The following is a 23,862-nucleotide window of genomic DNA, read 5'->3' on the forward strand; positions in this document are numbered from 1 at the left end:
TGATATCTTTTCCACAGCAACTCACATTATTAGCCTGGTGAAATATCGTCATTGTTGCTAGTTGCCAAATGAAAAAAGTCAAATTTGGATAGAACAAGCAGTATACTGACTGCAAAAAGGCATTTGCTGCAGATGTTTATAGGGTTAATAATATAAATAACATGTAGGAAATATGGTGGAAGATCAGTATAGGATATGTGTTGTGGCAGCACCCATGTGTGCATGCACCTAGTGATTGAGCAGAGTCTCCAGATTTGTCTCTCCAAGTGGCACTTCTCTGGGATTTTCTTGGGTTACATCCTGCAACTGAGATGTCAAAACTTTAGATTTGCACCTTTATTCTTAGGTAAAGAAGATGAAAAGTCAAAGTTGAGAGGCCCAAGAGATCTGCAGAACCTTGAAAAGGAGAGAACTATTAATGGCGAAGCTTTGAAAAATAGTCATCAGTGTGAGATAGGAAATGTGCAGACCCTCAAAACTACTGAATTCTGATCCTTTAAATTATTATTTTATTGTAAGAAGTGTAAGTCAGAGTCATGAATTATAATGTGGCCCTATGGGAAAATTGTTATCAGAATCTGATTCTTATTTTATTAGATTGTAACTATAATTTATATTGTTGTCTCTTTCACTGTTACGGTGTAGTATAAGATGGTGGGCACTCTGCGGGATATTTTTTTCTATATAAGAAAAAAATAGTTCAATAATACTGACAAAAGAAGTCTGTTGGCATTCTGGAAAAGAGACTTATGCTTTGCGATTACAGCTATAATAGTTAAAATACCTTAAGTTCAATTAGCTATTCAGCCAGGCTGGATACAGTCTGCACATGCTGAAACCATTTAGAAGTCCTAATGCCACTCAGAATTAAAAATGCATTTGTGCAATTTAGTTTTATGACCTGTTATTGCTTAACTGGCAGCTGGATCTTACACTTGGACTGCTGTGATGCTTTCTTTGTCCATTCCACCGAAATAAACTCAAGATAACCATTACAGCTACATAAAACCTGATATAAAATGAGGCAAACTGAAAATAATTAATCGGCGGTGATCAAGACATAGGGGCCTTTCCAGAGATTAAAGACCAGCTGAGGAGCTGATGGCCCGGTGCCCAGTGCATTAACTGACCTGATTGCTTGTAGCGTTCCTCAAAATTCCATTTGCCTGATTTGCCTATCGCATGAAAATTTCATCTCAATTCAGCAATGAAATGTATCGTTCAAATTCAGTTTTATCCTCTGTTTTTTTTTTTTTTTTTTTCCCCCCAAAAGACAGTTCTTCTAGCAGCAACAAATATTGCTGCATGATCTTAATAAACACAGAGCAATTAATGGAGATTCACTACCAAAGTCAGACTGTCAGACAGGGACAAATAGAAAAGCTGTTGTAAACTATGCTGGTTAATAACAACAGTTATGTCTGGACATTTTTTGAGCAGATTCTCAAATTGAGGGTTCACTAATGAATAATTATCCATTTGCCTACCTTTAGCTGCTAAATTCAGGCACAGTCCTATTACTTCAGAGTCCCATAAAAGTAATTTCATTAAAGGAGGGAAAGACATCTTTGCATTTTAAAAATAACCAGAGAAACAGAAGTTCTTTGTACCTTGTAAATTTGAGCTTTTATGAATATTGAAATGGAGCAGACTACAAGTTCCCTTAGTTGCTCTCCTCAGGTATACCCATTATACTCAGACATGAGAATAAAGATTCAGTTTTCACTTGAAATTAAGAAAATGCTTATTTTCCAGACTTCTACTTTGTTTTTTGGCAACTGCTATTTGCTTAAGCTGTAGAGCCTGATGACTAAGCTGACAATTGCTCTTCCATATCCTCTAAATAAATTTCATACTTGTCTGATGAATGACCTTGAACTGCGTTAAAAATACCTAGATTTTAAACATTTGTTTTACACAGCTAAGCCCCAAATAGTCATTTGATATTTTGGGTGATGAAGGAATGCTTGGAAGGACACAAGTTTTTCTTTCCTAAAGTTTAGGATAACTATTAAAGGCACTTCTGGCATGCCAGGAATGAGAAGTAATAAATTGTACGAGTACAGTACTGAATTTGGGAATGGTGAGCAGCTGCAAACGGCAGCGGGATGCTGGGGACAGTGAGTTTACCTGGGCTTACCTGGGCTCCGGTGATTGCCAGGGCTGCACTGGTGATGTTTTGGTGCTGCCATCGATGACGAGCTAGTTATGAATGTGGATGGGATGATCCTTCCCAGTTTGCAGTCCCAGATGTGATACTTTTACTTCCCTATGGCAAGAGTGACCTTGTTTTTAGAGGTCATCGGCCCTCACGATTGGGGCAGAAAATTTAATTTTTCTTACAAACTGGTGAATAACCCGAAGCCTGACCTATACAGATGTGTGTGTACCTGCTTTCTCCAGGCAAGCAGAAATCTCTCTAGGGAACTAGTTTCATTCTTTTTCCCTTTCTGTTATGATAAATTTGTGAAGGAAAGAACAAATGAGAGGAAAAGAGTGGCCTGCATGTAATAGTGAGAGTGAATGTTAATGGGGCATGTGGGAAATACTTCTATATTACAGAGCACAATGCTGCTCATTTCCTACACGATATGATGGAAAACTGAATCTCTCCGTTGTATTTTCTTCTCTGCCTCACCTGAAATAGCCACACAGTAGAACGTTTTCCCCAGGAAATGATTAGCATTACTTTACTCCAAGGTACTTTATGAAGTTTTATGCTTTTAGATTTCATCTGTACAACTGATGTGTGTGCTTGAACCAGGATGAATATTACTGCTTGGCAGAAAGGCAGTCCTTATTGATTAACTTCAGTGTAGCACCTCAGCAGGTTGGGAGGCTCAGGTTTTAATTTGTTTTTGCTTCCAGGTCACTCTTCATCCACCTTTTCATTTGCAGCAACTTTTCCATCCTACCTCCCCCATTTACAGCACTTACTATTGTCTTGGCTGTTTTGATTTATCGACCACTCAAATTTAATGCTTCTTTCCTCGGTGCTCGTATCTGATCTAAGGTCACCTATGCTACTTATTTCTGGGAACTTTAATGTCCATATGGATGTGACCTATGACACTGGCCAAAGAATTCACTGTATTACATGATTCACTCCAGCTGTGTCAGCATGTTCTTCTACCTGCACTGAAAGGTTATGCTTTTGATTTCATTAACTTTTTGGGTCTCATTTTCAGGATTTGAGGTCACTCACCTTTTTTTTTTTTTTCAAACACACATCTAGATTTACTGTACCCCTAAGTACTTGCTTGTTTTGAGAGCTGTTGTTTTCTTCGAGTGTCACTTCATACCCCAAACAAGTTAAAGTGGTTCAGTGCTGGTTCCTTGGTTATCCAGTTAAAATGTTGATTATGATTTTTGCACATGCCATACTACTGCCTTCCCCAACTGATGAAGCTCAGATGTCGTGACTGAAACCAAGGCTGTAATTTTATGGGTCGTGACAAACTCTTTGGTTGGAAACCTGCACATTTTGTGAGAAGCAACATCAGTTCCTTCATCTGAGTGATCACTATGTTTTTGTGTTCCAGCTTTGTTACTGATGTTAGCTCTAGTAATCACAAAACCACTATGTATTTGAGGAATGTGAGAGTAATGGACCGAAAACTGGATTCCTTGCTCCCTTTTTTGTGTGCGTGCTCCATCTTACTTTGCCTGTTATCATGGGCAGGTGATTATGGGAAGCTATATTTTGTCTATTTTGAAGTTGCCTTTTGTGGCAGTTCTATGTCTGAACAGTCCCCTACTGCCAACAAATGAAAAGGTGAAACTGGACTGATTTGTGTATGCAGAGACAATTTATGAGACTATATATATATAAATATTGTAGATCCTTCAGGAAGGAGAGCATCTACGTCAAGACCTTTTGACATGAATCTGAAATTATTATGAAAAAACCCATTGGGTGATGGAATGGTAGTAGAGAAAAGCTCTCGTGAAATTTTCAGCCTAGAAACTAGTGTGCTAATTTTACATTCGAAGTGACTTTTAGCTTCTTCTCTTGAAAAAAGCTGTCATCTTTAGAAATCACCTTTCTTCCCTTTCCCCCCAGAAAACACCCCATGAGCTGGAGATGTTCTCATAAATATGTTTGATAAAAAATGTGAAAAATAACAAATGTTGTTTCCTTTAATATATGTATTTTTCTATGAATATTTGCCTCTTGGTGTGTGCTTCTGTGTGTTCATATATTTGTAAGCAAAAGCCAATGTGAGGTGAAGGTGGAACAGATGATGAAGTGGCACCAAGCTTTTCATAGTGCTTTCCTCTTCCAAACAGCATCCGTGCTGACTTCTAAACTTGTTTCTCTTGTCTGCAACATTAGGTTCCATAACTATTCATCTCTCTGTTGACAGTCATCCTCTTACCTTTTGAATAAATGATGCAGTTGATTTAGTTCAGGCCAAGCTTGCTGGTTTTGAGGCTTACTAAAGAATGTGCTGAGCTGGGGTCACATTGTCCTACTGTCTAGTTGTGCTGTTTTCTGCAGTACTAGTTGCTTTCTTCATCAAAGAGGGCAGCTTGTGAATCAGAGATAGAAACTCCTCTTAAATGTGTCTTTTCCATATGTTTCTTAGCTAAGACATTAGAAAAAGAGAAGGTTATTCAGGATTTCTGATAAAGGCGTGCTGCCTGCATGTATACTGCATTGAAAGAGTACTCCTTGGAAGTGATTAGAATTAGTCACAGAGATGAAATGGATGTGAACAGAATTGGCTAACAACTTTCTGAACGCCGACTTCTTTCTTTGATATTTTCCTTGTAGTTTTGAAGCACATCACTATGATGTTTGATATTTTATGAACAATAATTGTATTTCTCTCTTTTCATTTGAGAATTTCAAAGAGTTTTAGAAGCATTAATTGCATATCTGCCCCCTGACTTCTATGAAGAAAGTGAAAATAAGGTCTTGTCAAATATGTTAGTTGAAAAAAATGTATTAAATTGAGAATAAACAGTTCAGTCAACTCTACTCACAACACTTGTGCTGGCTTGTAATGTGCAAACCTAATAACTTTCTAGTTTGTACTTGTTCTTCAGAAATGATGACTGCCTTCTCTGAAAACTGTAAGGGCTGCCTAACAGCTCCACACACTCTACCATCTTCTGGGCTGGAAAGCCCACAGGTAACAAAGGAATGGTCACAGACCCTTCATGTAACCAGTCCATGAGGCCATTAGGAGACATTCTGGCGGTGGGCACCTGAAGGTTGTTATTACCTGTAAGTGTCTCATTACGAAAGGCAGCAAAATTTGTAGCAGGGTAGGTCCTGGAGGTTGTTTCCATTAGCGAGCCCTATCCTTGTAGGTCTGTACCCTGTATGGAGAGACAGGGAAAGTGTCCTTAGTGAACTTGAATAGCATTAGTATTTCCAGGAAAGCTAAGTTGTAAAGAAATTGGAATCTGGAGAGCAACACAAATGCCAGACTCCTGATCAGAGGTAGCACAGAGCCCCGTCTTTTCAACATTCATCCTCTGTCCCCCACAGTGCTGGGCTGGCAGACGTCCCCTCTTCAGCATGCGGGAGGTGTTCTGCCACAGGAGCCTTTCCCTGGTACTGTTGCTGATAAAATGTATCTGTCCTTGGAGAGTTTTCTTATTTAAATGTGAAGATGTAACTGAATTTTAACTGCAAATATTGACAGCCCTTAGGTTGCAGATCTGAATAGGCTCACAGGTGAAGAGATATGAATTTATGGGCTTTTTAGAAGTGAGCCCAAAGGGGCTTTGCTCTCCAGAGCCTGGCTTTCTCCCTCTCTCTCATTGCATTTCTCCCTGAAATGGATCTCCTGATGTGTCTGACATAGAATTCACTTACTGTGATCCTCACGCCTTAGAAATTCTTCAGTCCCTGCTCTTCTAATGGCTTGGCTTCCTGAGAATCTCTTGATTATAAAATATTTTGAGGCTGTTAGTGAGGTTTTTCTATCATTATGCTTTCAGCTGTACCTTAAATGTACTTTAAACTTGAGATGAAGGTTTATCTAGTGCAAGATGGAGATTAAAATGTGCAGAAAAGTATTGTTATATTCTTTATTTTTGCTGCTTTTGAGCCCCTGAATGTAGATACAACAGGTTTCAGTAGATCTAGGGAGAGACTGAGTTGATGGTTAGTTTTTGAGATATTCTGTGAGTTTCCTTAAATCTGAAAGCCACTCTGCAAACTGAGTGCTTGTCCTCTAGATTGCTGAACACTGACAAAAATGGGATGGAAAGCGAGCGTGTTAACACTTAACATTTATTCAGCACCTGTTCACAGATGTGTCTGAATATTAAGAAGAAATGCGTATGGTGTTCAACAGAATAAAAAGTGTTAAGATGTGCGTGAACAAGCAGGAGGAAATATAGATATGACTACACAGGAGGAGAAAGACTATTACAAGGGCAATCCAATTAATGCAAATGATGCATGCAGATGGCTCTGGCTTTTTAGTACCTCTCACTGTTCAACTCGGTAAGAGCTGCGCATGAGGGACGGAAGGAGAGCGCTGTCTGCCTTCACATGGCAGCAACACTTTCCAGCCTTAGTGTCCTACCCCTATCAGCAGACAGACAGGGGGCATCTCCTCTTACTTGCCTCTGTAGCTGTGGAGCATGAATAAGCGTACAGTAAAACAGCTACTAAATCAGAGGATGCATTCAAGAGGTGACTTAATTTTGCCTTCTGCAAACATCTGTGTGCCTGTTGACTCCTGGTACTTCAGGCGAGCAGTGTCACTGCTTTAGAATTCAAACAAGATAATTGAAAGTCACCCCAGGTTTTTTGGGCTGCATGCTCAGGGCCAACCTGTTTGATTTATTTTGGTATTGACTTAACAGGACTGTTCACCTAAAGGAAACAGGATTTGAGCTGGAAAATAGACATTCTTTCAGCTACATATTGATTGTTGGAGCTGGATCTAGTCCATCCTTATGATGCACCTTCTGAAAAAATGGCTTCTACTCTTATCTTGGCATCTGATGTCTGGTGAATAATGACTTTAATTAAAAAGAAGACCTTGCTGCTTGGTCTTTCATATAAGATACACACCAAACTCAAGTATGTGGCCTGAGCGGATCCAAATTTTTGTTTTTTTGTCCCTTCCTTATAAAATCTCTTTCTCAGGAGACAGTGCAGACTGTGACCTGGTTCTCCTGAATGTTGTTGACTCCAGCGAATGCAGGACCACCACTGTAAGCACTGTAGGAAACCAATGGAAAATTTCCCTGTTTACTCAGAGAGTTTTGACTTGGGCTGTAGATCTAATAAATCAATATACTCTCTTAATTTAACAACCTCATTTTGCAAAATCTTTTCTGTCAGAACCCCTGGCCACCTGCTTATTATCCCCAAACATTGTCATGGGAGGTATAGAAAAATACTTTCAAATGAAGTGGCATGGCCAATTTCATTTATCTATATATTTATTTTCCATATTGACTAACAGAGAAGCTACTGGCATACAAGTTGGTAGCTCTTTTCATTTTTTCATGTTTATTATGATATGGGTGTTAGGTACTCGCATGAAAATTCACAATCTGTCAATAAACTTATTACAGAAGCTATGTAAGATACTTTTATGCTGTCTTGAACATTTTTCCAGCTTTCTTTAAAATACATTATGCATTTTTATGCTGTAGCATATTTTGCTTAAAAGTAGAGTGTAGCCTTTTCATCAGAAAAAAAACCCCAAACCATCTCTCTGTATTTAATTTCTCTTTACATGTTGAGTGCACAAATAGAAGACTAAAATTCCTTTCCAAGATTGCATATACATAATTTTTTGTCCATTGAGGCTGTTGTGAGTAAAAATTTGGCAACAAAAGTCAGGCAGCCCTTTAGCTGTGCTTGAAATACTCATGAAACCAAATCACACAGAGGAAAAGAACATTGCCAATACAACCTTTTGAAAAGTTATATATATATATATACACATATATTTGAATACTCTCATTTTTTTGAATCCACTTAAAAGCCTAGGTTGCATTGTTAACTCTTTTGAAGGTTAAGTTTTCCCACTTAATTAACTCATAAATATTTCTGCCAAAAAGTACAGTGATCTTAATCGCTCAGTATGTTTTAATCTATAAGGATGTTAAGCCTGGCTATATTGCATCAGACCAAGATGTTCTCTCTTTCAAAATCCCGTGTCTGATATTAGTAATAGATACTGGGAGAAAACAAGCAAACACACAGAAAACAAACAAACAAACACGAAAAACCCCCACCACCCCCTCAACGACAACAACAAAACCAAACAACCCCCAAAAGATCCCAGACAAAACAGGGCAACCATTAAGTGAGCATAAAACAGGAGAATCTTGGGGGTTGTCTGTTTCTGATGAGTGATCTCCCTTTCGCTTTCCCTTCTTTAGTCAGTTGTACCTTTTGATATTACCCACATATAGGCCAATATCTGTACTGTGTTCTACTGTCATAGAAGGAGCTGTTCTGCTTTGATGGTGAATATTTTTATTATTCTCAGCGTTGTTTCTTTGTCTAGCTCACTTATTAAAAACACCCACCCTGTTCTGTAGTGCTGTTAATTTACAAGGTGCTTTACAAACATAGATAAGAGCCATCCAAGGCTCTACTCTAAATAAGATGAGACAAATGCAAGATGAAACACTTGAAGGCTATTCAGGCAAGTGAGGATGCAGAAATGATTTATGCAAACAGGAGAGGGGTTTTGTGAAGCGAGGTTGCTGAGAAAGGGTTTTAGGCAGCACAGAGAATAAGTTTGGCAATGGAAGAAAATGATCAGGTGCAAGGAGCAGTGGAACTAAGGTGTGAAGGCAGGAGTGAGGGAAGGAGAGGAAGGGCAAAATAAACGCAGATAAACGGGACAGTGAATTGTGAGGAAAGGAACTTGAGAAGAAAGCAATAGGATGTAATTTTTATCACAAGTTTCTTCAAAATGGACTGGTAAGGAACTCAAGAAATCTAGGTGGTTTGATTTGATTTTGGGGTTCTTTTGACAAAACTTCACAAAGACAGCTTTTCAGCCTATTTTTTCTTAGAATACCTGCAGTGATAGGTATAGCAAGCAGTGCTTACATGTTTTTATGTTAGAAAGTTTCCCTACTAGTTAAAATAAGTTTCTCTTGCATTAAATATTATCCTGTCCGTTTATGAAGGAAAAGAATTAAATGTAAAATCTAATGCAAGACAGGAAGCCAAAGGAAGGAGGAGTGTGCTCTGTCACTGCATGTCTTCTTAATCCATCTAATTGACTACTCCAATCTCCCTTTCTCCCTATATAAAAAGCCAGGAAAGATAAATTGAAAAATTGACTTGTTGAACTAATCTTTATTAGTAAGAATAGAACAAACTTGGTGAATAAGTCAGATCCTACAAGATCATTTGCCCCTTCATCTTCCTGGGATTTAAACTAACATTTGAGATATTCAGTATCTTGTAGGACTGTATGAACTGGCTTTTTCTTTATGCACTGACATTTTGTTTTGCTCTCCGCTGCTTATCTCTGCAATTATTAGGCCAGCACCAAGTCAAACAAGGGACATGTGAAGTTGTGGCAGTGCATCGTTGCTGCAATAAGAACCGGATTGAAGAACGATCACAAACAGTCAAGTGCTCCTGTTTCCCAGGGCAGGTGGCTGGTACGACAAGGGCTCAGCCCTCATGCGTGGAAGGTAAGCAATCTCCTGCTCACTCATGGTTCATTAAGATTGTTTGAGAAGTTTAGTCTCCTTGATTGTTTGACTTCCCACTGCCTCAAAAGCGTAATCCTTCCTTTTGTTAATTTTGGAAACATCTCTGTGCACTGATGATAATGAGTCTGTGCATAAATCTAGGTGTAATTAATCCTCTTAATATATGTACTCGTCCATTTCGTGTCTGTGCCAACAAAACTTCTTAATTTTTTCACACAAGAATTCTCCTTTAAAATTATTCTGAAAACAGCATAAGCCAAGAAATTAAAATTTATGGTATTAACCCTTCCAGTTGTCTTTAAACTTGAGTAAGAAGTCACTAGATAATAAATGCAGCCCTAGAACTTCGCATGCAGATAGTGCTGGGATATCTGATTTTGAGAGTTGTTCTCTAGATGAATGTTTCACTGGTTTATGTGCCTAGTGGTCTCTTATGCTGAACATCAGTACTATAATGGTGCCCTGTGTCTATTCAGTTTTGTGTTTTGTAACCCCAAGTACATCAGAGTTGGGAGAGCAGAATAAGCTGCACAGGACACAGGGTCTGAGCTACATCACCTATCTGATGAAGGAAAAACATGGTACAATTGCCTTAGTCCATCACCTTCCTGGGTAGATGTTGAAATCCTCACAGAGCTCAACATTGCCATCACTATGCTTTTAGCAGTATAATTCATTTGAAATTGAAGTAAGTAAATTAACCAGACATTCTGAGGCTGTATAAGACTTGCTTCCCTGAGGTTCACTCTGCACCTCACCCCCACCATTTTTCTCTCTGTCTTACCAGCAGTTAAGAAACTCTGGCTTTCCCGTCTTCCTTTGAGACCAGCAACCTCTTCCCTGAGCAGTCTATTCCCTGGAGAGGCTGCTGCTCTTGTTGTTAATTTAAACAAGTTGGGTTTTTTGGTTTGCTTGCTTGTTTTAAGAAAAAGTCTAGAAGTTACCAGATCCCTCATTACATTAATTAATAAGCAAGAGCCTTCTGTTTTCATTCTTTTTCTCACAAAATTGCAACCATTACAAGTTTAATATGAAACAAGAGCTTCAAAATCAAATTTTGAATTTACCATTCAGAGATATTTGATTTTAAACATAAAACTCATGTCTGATTTTTTTTTAAACCTATTATCTATTCTGAGAACATCTTATTTAACAATGATTTCGTTCCTGAATTACAAGGAATGAAAATAATAAGCATGAAAAAAACCCCAAACTATGTTGTGCAATTCGTTAAGTAGTTTTATTGTCAAATCAGAAGTGTCTTGTGTATCTTTAGGTGACATGTCAAACAACAGAAATGCTTTTGCATAGAACAGGTAATAAAAGTTAGGTGTTATTTTAAACTTGCTTAAAGACTGCAAAGGTGACACTTATTCTGTGAGAGAAAGATATAAACGTATGATACCATAGAAGCTTAGTTCAGTCAATGCAAATAGTTGCTGAAAGAATTTAGTAGCTGTTTTTTTTTCAAGTATAGTTGACATTAAATGCAACAAAATACTATGAATGTAAGATTTAGGTTTCTAAAGTGGAAGCCTTTGATATTCCCCCTCACCCCTTAGGGTAATGCTTTAGCTTGCTTTGCTTATTTTTGCAAGCATCTGGGACTACAGTCATAGTCATTCAGTTGCTGTAGCACGGAAACTGTAACTATCTGTCCCTAGCCTCAGGATTAGATGTGTTTTCTCCTACTCTACACATATCTTCAAGCAGGCTTCTACACTGTGGAAGCCAGAAACAGTTTGCATCTTGAATTTGCTTATTTCAGTCTGAGACAGATATTTCATTTTCTTTTCCAGTACCTATTTACTGAATGCAGGGCTGTTTAATTTGCCTATGTTTTGCCCTGAGCTTAAAGTGAAGGACTTGCCCAAAGCACAGAGTTACCTTTCTAACCCAAAGAAAAGGAATTATAGAAAAATTGGCTTGTAGTAATCTTTTTAAGTATTTTCTTTGAACTTCAAACCTTATCCAGTAGTAGTTATCATTTACACTAGGGCATCAGTTGTCTCTGTGCTGTTGATCATCCATGACATGTAGGTTGGTACCTGTAGTTCCTACCTTGAATCATAGAATAATCAAATCCAAATCCCTGCTCCTTCCAGGACTACGTAAACTAAATTATATGACTAAGAGCGTTGTCCAGATGCCCCTTGAATGTTGACAGGCTTGGTGCTACAACCACTTCCCTGGGGATCCTGTTCCAGAGACAGATCACCCTCAAATTACTTATGTGACAAACTGTGTTTGGACTAAGTAAGAAAACAAAGTGGTTCACATTCATGAGCATGTGTCCATAAAGTACCACTCACCTGTTGTGTCAGACTACGTAATCTTTTGTCATACACAGGGAGATGCTTTTACATATTGGAATTCTTGGTAAAATTAGCTTACTGTTTAGTATTTTGATAGCAAATATGTTTAAGTATGTTCTATTTGGATTTAGAAAATATGTTCTGTTAGGATTTTAGCCTTCTATGCGCACTTAGAAGGAAAACAATTCTGTGCAAGTCATGATGGAAAACAATGGTAAATAAGATGAAGTCAATCTCTCTTATGTTGACATTGCCTGTGATTATTTTAGGGTTTGCATCCTTCACCTGTTCTTGAGCAGCACCAAAATGACTATTGGAGCAGAGTACATGGGATTGTTTTTCATGTTCTATGCAGAGTAGTAGCCTTTATAAAACTATTAGAATGTAATTATGTTTTCCTTTCGTGACCAAAAAAATGGATGGTTATATAATTAAGTAATTACATTTAATTTTGTCAAGATCTGCATGATGATTTTACAAAAATTTTCTTCTGCTTGCTATTTTTAAATGAAGGTCTGATTTCTCTTTTAGTGTTAACAAACCAGGAAGCAATGAGTTGATTTGAGGTTTCCTTTAGGCCAGGCAAGCATATCACTGGTCATAGACTTTAGATGCTCCATGAGATATCAAGACTGGTGCAAGAAATAGATTCTCACAGAATATGGAAGACTGCAAAGGTCTGGGGCTTTAGCAAAGTCCAGACAAACTGTACTTCCCATTCTGTTCTCGACTCAGACTTGTCATTTGAGCAGCTTTCTGCTATAACTTATTTTGATTTTTTTTTTCAAGTAAGTTGTAATAAAATTAAAATAAGCTTTTCTCATTCGATATTTATACATCTGGTTTTAGTATTTTACAGGTTTTTAATTTAGTTGGGTATTTTTCTGTAGTTTTAACAGTCTTGCAGCATATGGGTTGTCTGACCTAGATCCCACGGGGTTTCAGTGACAGCTTGTTTGTTAATTTGAGTGGGGGTAGAACCTAGTTCATCAGAGCTCCTTGTTGATGACTGCTGGGTATTGTGCCCTTTTGTATATATAGGCCATGAAATAGGTTTATAAAGCCCATCATAATGTTTTTTAGGATACACAGACCAGCTGGATATTTACATTTTGAAATGGGTTGACAGATGCTAAAGAATTTTACACAAGATCAGGTTTAAAGCAGCAGTTTATTGAAGTAGCAGTATATGTTAAGGCTAAGCCCTGCTCAAATAAGTAGTGAATACATGTACCAATATTCACAGCTACCAACATTTCAGGAGGGGCCCTGTTAGAGCCAAGTCAGAATGGAGGTTTGCATAATTACATTCAGACATACACTCACACATAGAAATGACATCTTTTCTCATGTGCTAAGGAGAAAACCAGGTACTTGGGTGTTACAGAAGAAATTATAGATATCCAGGTGAGTTCCAAAGAAAAGACGCTGAAGTGGTGCAGAAAGGGAAGTAAAAGCTAGTTGAACTTTGCAAATATAAAAATGAAAGTCTTAAGTGCCTTGATTGCTGCAAATTAGTAGTTTTTCATGTTGTGCAGCAATACTTCATGTGTTGTGGGGCCTCACTGACAGAGATAGAGTACTTTGCTTTTCTACAGTGTCTTTCATCTTGAAAGCTCTGAATAGTGGTAGTAGAAGTCAAAGTATAATACTTCATTTAAAAAGAAGAATATGAAGGTGAAAATCAATGTTTGCTGTAGACAGAGATGTTCCTAACATTTTTACAAGCATAGTAAAATCACTTGTCATAGCCTAGATGAGAGCACAGGGCAAGAACTCTTTGGGTCAGGATATTTTTTATCCTTTGCCCATGATAACACATACTTAATTACATTTTGGATGCATCCAACAATAAACTCTGTCATTTGTGTGTTTGAACTTAGTTGTTAAAGCTATTGACAAGCATTTGCAAACAAAAAAAGCAAGACTAGCTCTTCTGTACACACACACAACTAATTTTCCTGGGAGTTATTTGAGCCTCCAAGCACAGGCCCATCTGATACTTTGAGAAATGTTGCTGTAGACAAATTGAGCCACTAAAATCAGAAAAAAGCAGAGTATATGAAAGAAAATATTTAAATATGCAAAGAAGACATCCCACACACCCTGCACACTCTAGACAGAGTTGTAGCTATACTGTTTGATTGCAGCTATAGAAAATTTTGCCTAGCAAAGGTTCTTCTGTCAATGACTAAATTACATTTAAAGTAGTCATGAGATTTTGTTTATACCCATTTTCTTTATGGACATAAACATCCTTGAGTAATTACCTCCAGATTGTCTAACAGCTACTGCCAAGAAGATAAAACATTAATAATGTGTTTTGTTTTGTTTTATTTTGTTTTCTGTATAGTAGCTATCTTAGCGAAGTGCATTAAATGCCTCTAAGTAAAGCATCACTAGCCAAATCATCTTCCATCCAGGCAGTTCTATTAGTCCTAGAATTTGCGAGGAGGCAACACTCAGATTAGAAAAAAAGTGAATGGGACTAAAGAATTGTTTGAGAATTTTCTGTAGGGCCAAAGAGCCGCAGTGAAGAAAAAAGACAATTTTGGCTGAAAGCCCATCTGGGTTACAGACTGAAGGGAAGAGAGCGTGTAGAAACAAGAAAACAAAAAATCAATACATGAGAAATAGATAAAAGAAGAAATAGTTGAGAAGATTTCCCTCCCACTGTTTTTTAATGGATTTCGGAATACTCAAGAATTCAAAAGCATGCTAATGCTGTGTCAGTATTCAAAGGATAAAAGGAAATATACAGTAGAATGAGTAGTGTACTGAAAATTTATATGGAAGAAAGCTTAATCCAGCCGAGTGGTAAAGATGTTCGTATTTGTCCAGACCAAAGGCGGTATGAATGTGCTTGTTCAAGTAGAATACACAGAAATACTTTAAAAAAAAAAAAAAAAGCTATTGGTCAATAATGTGTGAAATACTGACGTTGTTACTGCTGAGGCAGAGCTGCATCACAGTTCTCCTTTTGGTGCACAACAGGGTGGGGAGGTCCTTTATAACTAAGTGTTAACTAAAGAAGGTGCTAACCAATATCAACTGAGATTAAAATTTTTGTTTTGCTTTGTTTTTTTTTTTAATTGCGACCCTGGGTAGTTTAGAGTCCTGCCCAGCTGGTTAATAGATCTCTGCTCAGTTGTAATTCAAAATGTATTGCAGAATGCTTGGGCTATTCTAGAAGAGCACTAGTATTGTGCCAATTTTGAGTGTGTAGGCAGCATGGCAGATACTTAGGGACAAGTGATGCTGATCTCAATCCTGTGTGAGTAACTGAGAAGCTGATATGGTATCCAATTAACAAGGAATTCCTGGAGTGCAGATCACAAAAGTTTATGTGGCTTTCTGAAAAGAGACTTGCCAGACACAACTGTTCTCACTTGCTGAGGAGTTTTTTAGGACTAATACAGATAGTTTCTGGGTGTAATACGGGTAAGCCTAGGTATTCCAAGTTACCTTGGAAGATAATGTATAATTCATTCAGCTAAATATTTGGTTACTAAATACATTTGAGGATTTAAGTCTTATTTTTTGCAAGCTATTTAATTCTGAACATACGCCTTTGTGGGCACTGCTCAGTGTCAGTTACCCAGCCTACCGCAAAACCACATCTCTCCCCAGAGTCACCAGTAAGAAGTGGTAGTCAATGGCACATTCCTACTGGGATTTGAGACTGCTTAGCTCTGCACCTGACACTGCAACATTTTCAGCGGTGACCCAAAAGCAAATATAGATTCTCTCCTGACAAAAACACATATGGCGTCATCTGGTGGGGCAAAGGATAATTAATGACAAGCCCAAGGCAATCACGTGGCACAGTCCTACTCACACGAAGTTGAACCTGTTTGAAATAACTGCATTAATAAAGACAAATGTATTCTGGTGCAAAACTGAAGAAGTTCAATCAGCTCATCTTATCAGGCAGAAGATTGAAAAGTTACTGGATTGCAGCACATTTAATACCTTCACAGGGAGAAAATGATGATTGCTAACAGGTGCTGTAATACAGGAAAAGGAAGCATGACAGGAGAGGTGGGAAGAGGAAGAAAACTAAGGCTGTGTGTTTCATACTGACATTGTTCAGCTGTCAGAAAAAAAAGACAATGAGAGAAGTTTCTTTCTTCACTTGTTCCAGACTGGTTTGGAAGATGATGTGTAGCCAAACACAACTGGGGGCACAACAAGGTGAATTGTGTGAGGCAACATGAGGTGAAGTACTGACACCTTTTGGCTTTATGCTCTGAACCTACTGTTTCCATGGAGTCACGTTATCTAGGGAGCGATGTCAGCAGAAGATTAGTTTCTGGCAGGGTTTCTGGTTGATTTCCAGCAAATCAGCTGGATAATGTCAAACCAAAGCAGTCTCCTTTCCCTCTGTGGGGGTGGTTGTGTATGAGAGTGACACAGTTACTCTTGCTCCTTAGAAACTCACCTGTTGAAACCTCTCCAAGAGTGCCTCAATCTGAAAAAAGGAGGAAACTCCTCCAGTGAGTCACACAATTGCAGGGACAATGATGGTTAAAGAACACCAGCTATGAAGGTGAGGCTAAGGCTCTGGTGGAGAATTTTGATGGAATAATCTCAGGGATGTGTTTGACACACAGCTACAGCTAGTTAGAACATACAGATCAACAGAGTGGACATTACAACTACAAACAAATTGGACTTAGAATGGATGTAAGAATTAGTGGATTGCTACAGCAAAGAATTGGGGATTTGCTGGAAGCTAATGGAAAGAGATCTGTATTAAGTATTTTGAAGTGTTGCCGTTACTCTGAGGAGAGTTATCTGCACAGAATAGAAATCAGTCAGCAGAAGGATAGGAGTCACTTTTTATGAATGTGTCTAAACAAGAGATGAATAGAAGGTGAAATATGCAGTCTGACAAAGAGCTTGTGGATCTTCTTCAAGTTACAGATTGACTCAGCAATGTTTCCTATTCACATCTGTGCATGTTTTAATGGAAGATGTTACTGCTGGAGATGATGGGCCAGTTTCACCATCTTCAGTTCCATGTGGTCCCAGTGACCAGGAGGTTGCATGGGCACAAGTGGTCAGGAACGAAGCACTGCGTGAACCACTCCTGTTCCAAGTAGTCCTGTTCCTGAAGTATATCTGTTGTTAACAGTAGTATTATAAAGTCATGACTACATTTGTAGAAATAACAAGCATGGTCTTATTAATGGAAATTGGCTTAAAGGTAGAAAATTAATAAATTCACGCAGTTAAGGTGTGCTACGTTAGTCTTCCAAAACAAACTGAAAAACTGGCAATGAAACTGCAAGTAGATTTTTAGTCAACAATCTAATGCTTTCCAGTGGCTTCCACATTCTTATGTGCAGTGTTTGCTGACAGAACTCACATGCTTACATCTCTGTGCAGTTCTATTTTCTCACCCAGTGAAGGGAGAAACTGGCATTTCTTCATCCAGTCTTGCATATGCATAGCTGGGTTAAACAAGAAGCCTTATTTCATTCCACCCTACAGCAGGTACTTGACTGACGCATGTAAATGAAGGAGGCAAGTCATCTTTGTAGTCAGTGGAGATGGAAGGGCACTTCCAGAGGTCAGTTCAAATGCTGGAGTCAGTCTCTGGCCATGCTTGCCCATCTTCATCATTTGCATGTGACATTTACCCTTCTGTGTGCTAGTGCAGTTTTTTAGTCACATTTTTAGCTCAAACACAATCAGTGTGATCAGCTATTAAAAGAGGAACTGTTGGTTCTACCTTTTGAAATCAAACAGCTGAACATTGTACAGACAACCTGCCTACTAAAACCAACAGTGATAAAAAAAAATACATATATTCTGTTTCTCTTTCCTATTTTTTTTTTCTAGCGTCCATTGTCCTACAGAAGTGGTGGTGTCATATGAACCCCTGTTTGGATGGAGAGGACTGTAAAGTACTGCCAGACTATTCAGGTTGGTCTTGCAGCAGTGGAAATAAAGTCAAAACCACAAAGGCAAGTACAGAGATGGCCTATATTTAAAGGTGGAAGTCTGCTGACAGCACTTGCTTATTGCATTGCATCTGTAGGTGTGAGCACCAGTACCGGACTCCTCAGTGGTTTTGAAAGTGATGATTAATGCAATTGCTCTCAGAGAGGGAAATGCTGGGTCAGAACTGCCCCTTCACTGACAGCCTAGTTAAGTTATTGGGCGCTGGGGTCAAACTGCAGAAGGCTCTGCTTCAGTCTTTAGTGAGCAAAGGAACTACTCAGTTGTGACCAGTGCTAGAGGGATAATCATGTTCCAGGATCAGTTTGTCAGTTTGCAGAATGACTGCATGGATTCAAGGTCTTTACCACTGTCAGTTCAAGTCAGATTCCTGTGCTGCTAAAAAGCTCTTTTGGCTTTTGAAAGAGGTAGCCTGTCTTGGGAGTCGTTGAAAATCTGCACTGATGTCAGTGAGAACTGTGGGACACTGAGCACCTCTGGAAATGAGGCTGGTTCAGATCGTTTCTAATTACAGGCCATCCTCTGAACTGCCTGTTTTGTTTAAAAAAAACTTTGCTATGCCGTCCTATTTCTTAATTAATGGTCAGCAGAGAGAAAATACCATGTCCTCTGTCTGCTTAGCAATCAAAAATCAGTTCAGTTCATTGAAGTTCAACAAATCACAGTGTACTGCATATCTAAATATAACACAGGAGTCTTTAGCAGGCAATAGCAAGGAAAAAGGAATGCTTAGCTTTTCCCTTTACGGCCTCTTCTAGTTGAGGATGGATGTTGTTGATTAGGTTACAGTCTGAGTTAATAAGCAAAGACGGATACTACACCAAAGCGTTGGCCTGCACACTCCGGAGTCAGTATGGGTAACTGGCAGTCAGTTATTGAATGGTATAGATTACCCTCAGCCTTTAGATTTTTTCACAGGCACTGACTTTTAACTACTCACATGTAGATAAAGGGTAGTGTTGTAGCATCACAATGCATGGTGAGACTGATGAAAGAAGGAGTTTTAGATATTGAATAAGACAACTTCATCTCTGGACATGCCAGAAGAGAGCTGCCAATTTATAACAAGAGGACCTTATGGGAAAGAATAAGCTAGGGTTAGATATCCCTGATGCCTTCAGTAGATGTTAGAGGGATGAAGGGCAGAACAAAGAACTTTATATTGACGTTGATGACTGAAGGCCTGAGGGCCAAGTTGTTGTACTCCTGTAGCTGGCTTTTAGTATTGTACCTTTTGAGAATCAGTCTGAAATCATGAAGTTTGTTATTGCTCCAAGTAAGAAAGAACGTGGTATGTCCAAGGTTTTGCCGGGGGCATTCATTGCCCCCAGCTGCAGGCATGTTTCCATCCAAGCTGAGTTGTTTAGGATTCTCCAAAGTCATGTAGGGAGGAATGGGTGGCCTCAGACCATGACTGTGCCCCTCTGCACGAGTGGACATCCCAGAAGGGCTTCTTTCTCTCTCCCATACCTTAAGGAAGCCCTGGCTGCCAAGCTCACATGCTGGACAGCAAAAGCTGTGCTACAGAATCTGTGCTGGCATCTGTATTTCCTCTGTAGGTGTTTTGCCTGTCTTGTAGGTGGTTTTCTCTCTCTACCAAGATGTAGTTGTTGTTCAAATATAATGAGTAATGGTAACTCCAGATTCTGAGAAAAAAATAGTGGCACAGGCAATATTGAACTGGAAAGAAAATAGAATGGAAGGAAAACTTCCCCTCTTACAGGGAAAAGGAAAGTATGATATAACTTTTTTAAAAAGTTATTTTAAAAATAGACCAAAGATTTGTCTAAACTCAGCTCAATCAACAAAATATGTATGAAGTGCATTACTAAAACTTAACACAAAGAGGACTGTGTAAACTGTCAGACCAGTAGTCCAAACCATGCAGCAGCCTGTGTGTCTCAGTGCTGGGATACTTAAATCAGAAAGACACAGCAAAACCCTTGGGGACAATTATAGAAAATGTACACATACATGAAATTCTTCAAATTTAATAGTTGGCTTATATTTAAAATGTGAGAGTTGAGATCCATTTCATATTGAAATTTTTTTCTATGTTATGTAGCAAAGATGATCTCATTACTGTTTAAATTTCTAATCAATTTTTAAAGCTTTCTAAGACCTGGGATCAGTGACAGTTGGGACAATGTCTTCCACAAGTTAATTATACACTGAAAGAGAAAATGCAATCTAATCAATTTTAAGTCCTTTATCTTTTCATTTTATGAAAATATTAGAGTAATTTTAAGTCCTCTATCTTTTCATTTTATGAAAATATTAGAGTAATTTGAAGTATACAGAGCACGGGAGACTCCTGATGCTACTCAGTATTTAGATGAATAGTTAGTAGCTGAGCGGGACAGTTAGAATGTGAAAAGCTGAAGAGCTTGTATGATCAGTTACTTCAGGGAAGGAAATGAAAACTTCTCTATGCTGAGTGTCTGTTCAGTTTTGTAACACAGCTGGACACTACAGAGCAGAGCTGACAAAGCTTTCCTCCTTGCAGGCTGCCTCTTCTCACCCATTTCCAGGGTGGCACATCTGACATGACCCCTCCCGATGGCATAGCCAGACCCACTGGGCTTGTGCGCTGTGTACATTAAGGGTTGCACATACATCCCTGGAGCACCTGGCTGAGGGTGCATATGGATGTAAGGGGAGGAGACTGCGTGTCCCATGGGAGAAGTGCTATCTAGGAGCAGCTTCTCCTGCAAGAGCAATTCATTCCCTTTGCAGACCATGTTCTGTCTGATCCCTGGTTCCCTCCCATAAGACGGACCGCTGGGAATGGGTAGCAGTTTGCATGAATGGTCCTTTGGGATGTAAGTCGTATACTTGTGCTGTAGGCATTGGTGTTGAGAATGATGCTAAGCAAAATGAAGCAGAAGGAGATTTCCATGAGATGTTGGTGTCAAATTTGATAGTAAATGGCCATTTAAAAAATCTGCAAATCTCCCTTATACTATTGAAAAGCAGTGTGCTTAACATTTGCATATAAATTTTTTTTCTGTTCAAGGTATTTAAGTATGGCTGCTGCAAGTTAATTCATGATGTTACTCATGTACAATTCCTTTGTAGCAACAAAACATGTGCTATCATTCTTATTTTATCAATTCTGTGTAGTTAACACTTTTCCCTTCTTTTATAGGTAACACGGTAGCAAAGGGTAAACCTGTGGGTCACTACCAGAATGATGGCATATGCAACTGTTGCTTGGCTTTTACACAGAGACCCTTTCTTGTGGTGATGCTGTTCACTTAATTCTTTGAACTTGCAAAACTAGTCAGCAAAAAGGACAACACTTCACCTTTCAACTGTGGCTGCAGTTCCTGGACCTGCATTTTGCTACACAGAATGGTACATTTTCATTTCATAAGAAAACGCAAGGAGATTTGGTTCTGCCTGAAATGAAACTTGGATTCCCAAGGATCTGACACCTGGGAGAAATTCCTGGAAGAACACACCCGAACTTCTGCAGTTCATCAAGGATAAGACTTTCTTAATGACTCTAAGATATATAAAATTGTTTTACATGAGTTGAGAACATGAATGTAACCTAAGGAGTCACGGAAAGAAAATGCTTGCGTTAGAACTGATATGGATGATCTCAAAGGTCTTTTCCAATCTAAACGATTCCATGATTCTATGGATTGGTCTGGGGTACTTCTCACATACAGTACAACATAAAAATACAAAGCTGAACCCAATGGTAAGTGAATTGACAGGACAGTGTTAGCAAATTACGTCTCAGTGTGTTTTCAACTGTGATTCTGTAACTATTAAGGTTGTATGAAGGTGAAAAGATGGAACTTAGTAGCAATTATTGTACGACATACTTTGGTTATATCTGTGTAATTAAATTTGTTTCCTTAGATAGTTCTAGATAGTTGAACTTTTACATTCGTAAGTTATGGCAGGAAAGCATGAGGAAGAGAGAAAATTTGAAAGTAGACATAGTTTTTCTTGTCCTAAAATAAATCCATTCTCTAGGGGAATAGCAAAGTATACATATTCCTTGCCTCTTTGAATCCAGATGTGGAAAAGAATTTAGCCATTAGCTAGAAATATTCATTCAGATGCCTCAATAAAAAGAAAATAAAAAGAGAGCATGCTTGTACTGCATAAGTAAGGCTTACTGGAAGGAGGATAATTTGTTTGGATTTTCATAGCTTTAGTTATATCCTAATAGGTAACGTACTTAAAATTCATAAGCAAAATTCTAGATAAAAATGAATCTTCATTTTCAATTAGTTCTTGTTTAGAATGATTATAATAATTAAATGTCCAGTTCCTTGACAGACTGAATTTCCAAGTGGTTACATTTTGTGACAGATAATTGTTCCATATTATTGTAGATGCATTTCATACTTATTTTCTTATTTGCCTGTTACAGTTTTTTGTCATCAGTCTTCACATATTGAACAGTAAGTGGAGGTGAAGTCTGTTCCCCATTACATCGTTTTATGACTTAAGATGCATTGGAACAGAGTAAAATGCAACGATGCAGATGGCTATCATGCAGATGAACAGCTGCTGACTCAGCTACTGAATTAATTGTTGTGCTTTATGTAAATATGAGGATAATAATATATATCTAATTTTTACATAGAAAAGCAAAAAAAAAGAATGTTCTACTAATTTAGGTCATTGTGCATAAGCTTTCTAGTTTATGGGAACAATACCATCAGCAGTGTGAAGCTGTTCAAAGTAATTATTATTAGCTTTTATTTGCTGGAGTGAGTGGGAGTATCCAGCCAGGTCATTCCATTGAAGTCAGTGGTGGAAAGATCTGGCATTGTGTTTTTTGGTTTCTCTGGTTTAGTTCACTTTCAGTTATGTATTTGATTACAGCTGGGATCATAGTGGTCATTGTACTCAGTGATAGCTAAACGAGAGATTTTCTGCTCTATGCTTGGCCAGCTGAACAGTCAATAGACTCTGCTTGCTCTAATGAGCTCTACCTTCGTAATATTTTTCCATTGTTTTGATTTTCTGATTAAATTTTAAAATTACCTTTACTATTTCTGTTGTTTCTGTGCCTATATATCCAACAATATCATCACTTAAGATCATTTTAATTTACTATTTGGACAAAGTGGGTCCATAACTGGCATTTATTTATTTTGGTAAGTGCTTTGCAAAGACATAGCAAAACCCATTGCTGAGATCTTTCAAATGGACAAACAAGAGTTCTAAAGAAAAGCTTTATTATTTTTCTCTTCTTTTGCAGATAAATACTAAGAAAATAAGTCAGTTGCCAGTGATCATACACTAGATTTGTTCTGGAATTGAGAACAGACCTAAAACTACTTATGTCTAATTAAGTCTCACCTGTTCAAGACACATAATCTACTTGCCCAGAAAGGTTACAGTGTATGACACACCTTGCATTAGCCACTTGGAAGGTGCTTTCTCTAGCAGTGAGGAAGGGGGAAACTACAACATAAGTTTGATAGCATGAAATTATGAAATACAACTCGAATGGATGACTTGCCTTCCTAGATCCTCAGCCCATAACAGATTTTATATTCCTAAAGCAGCTTCATTTCAGAGGATCTTGGGTTGATTTACAGCTTTTTCTGACTCATTGCACAAATGCTGTAATATATGCCTGTCTCTTTTCGGAGAACTGCTGCTTCTTCTAACGCTGTTGTCTGGCATCTGACACCAGCATTGCCCTTCTGCTGAGCGATAGCAAAATTAAAGTCTTTGCCAGCAGCTCTGTTAGTAGAAGAGATCAGTGTCCCAGATTCTTGGTGTGTTCTCTATATAAATGGCTTAGTTCATGTTTATCTACTTGTTCTAGAAGAGCTGTTTTTACAAGCAGCATACTTGCAATCTCTTAGAAACCTCAATTTGCATCCCACAGTTAGGCTTCTGTGAGGCTAAAACCTGTGGGTCATCATGTCCAGGC

The 23,862-nt window shown here is 38.4% G+C and overlaps 1 protein-coding gene across 1 annotated transcript in view; it reads left to right on the plus strand.

Annotated features, from left to right (window-relative positions):
• The window catches only part of TAFA4 (TAFA chemokine like family member 4), a 75,930-nt gene extending 53,010 nt beyond the window's left edge, over positions 1-22,920 (plus strand). The window contains exons 4-6 of the mRNA XM_082060363.1: positions 9,490-9,645; positions 17,829-17,953; positions 21,097-22,920. Of these exons, the coding sequence (XP_081916489.1) occupies positions 9,490-9,645; positions 17,829-17,953; positions 21,097-21,108 (293 nt within the window). The 3' untranslated portion in view covers positions 21,109-22,920. The remainder of the gene's footprint in view (positions 1-9,489; positions 9,646-17,828; positions 17,954-21,096) is intronic.
• The last annotated feature ends 942 nt before the right edge of the window (positions 22,921-23,862 follow it).

This window comes from Streptopelia decaocto, assembly GCF_964273445.1.
Source record: "Streptopelia decaocto genome assembly, chromosome: 8".
NCBI classification, from domain to species: Eukaryota; Metazoa; Chordata; class Aves; order Columbiformes; family Columbidae; genus Streptopelia; species Streptopelia decaocto.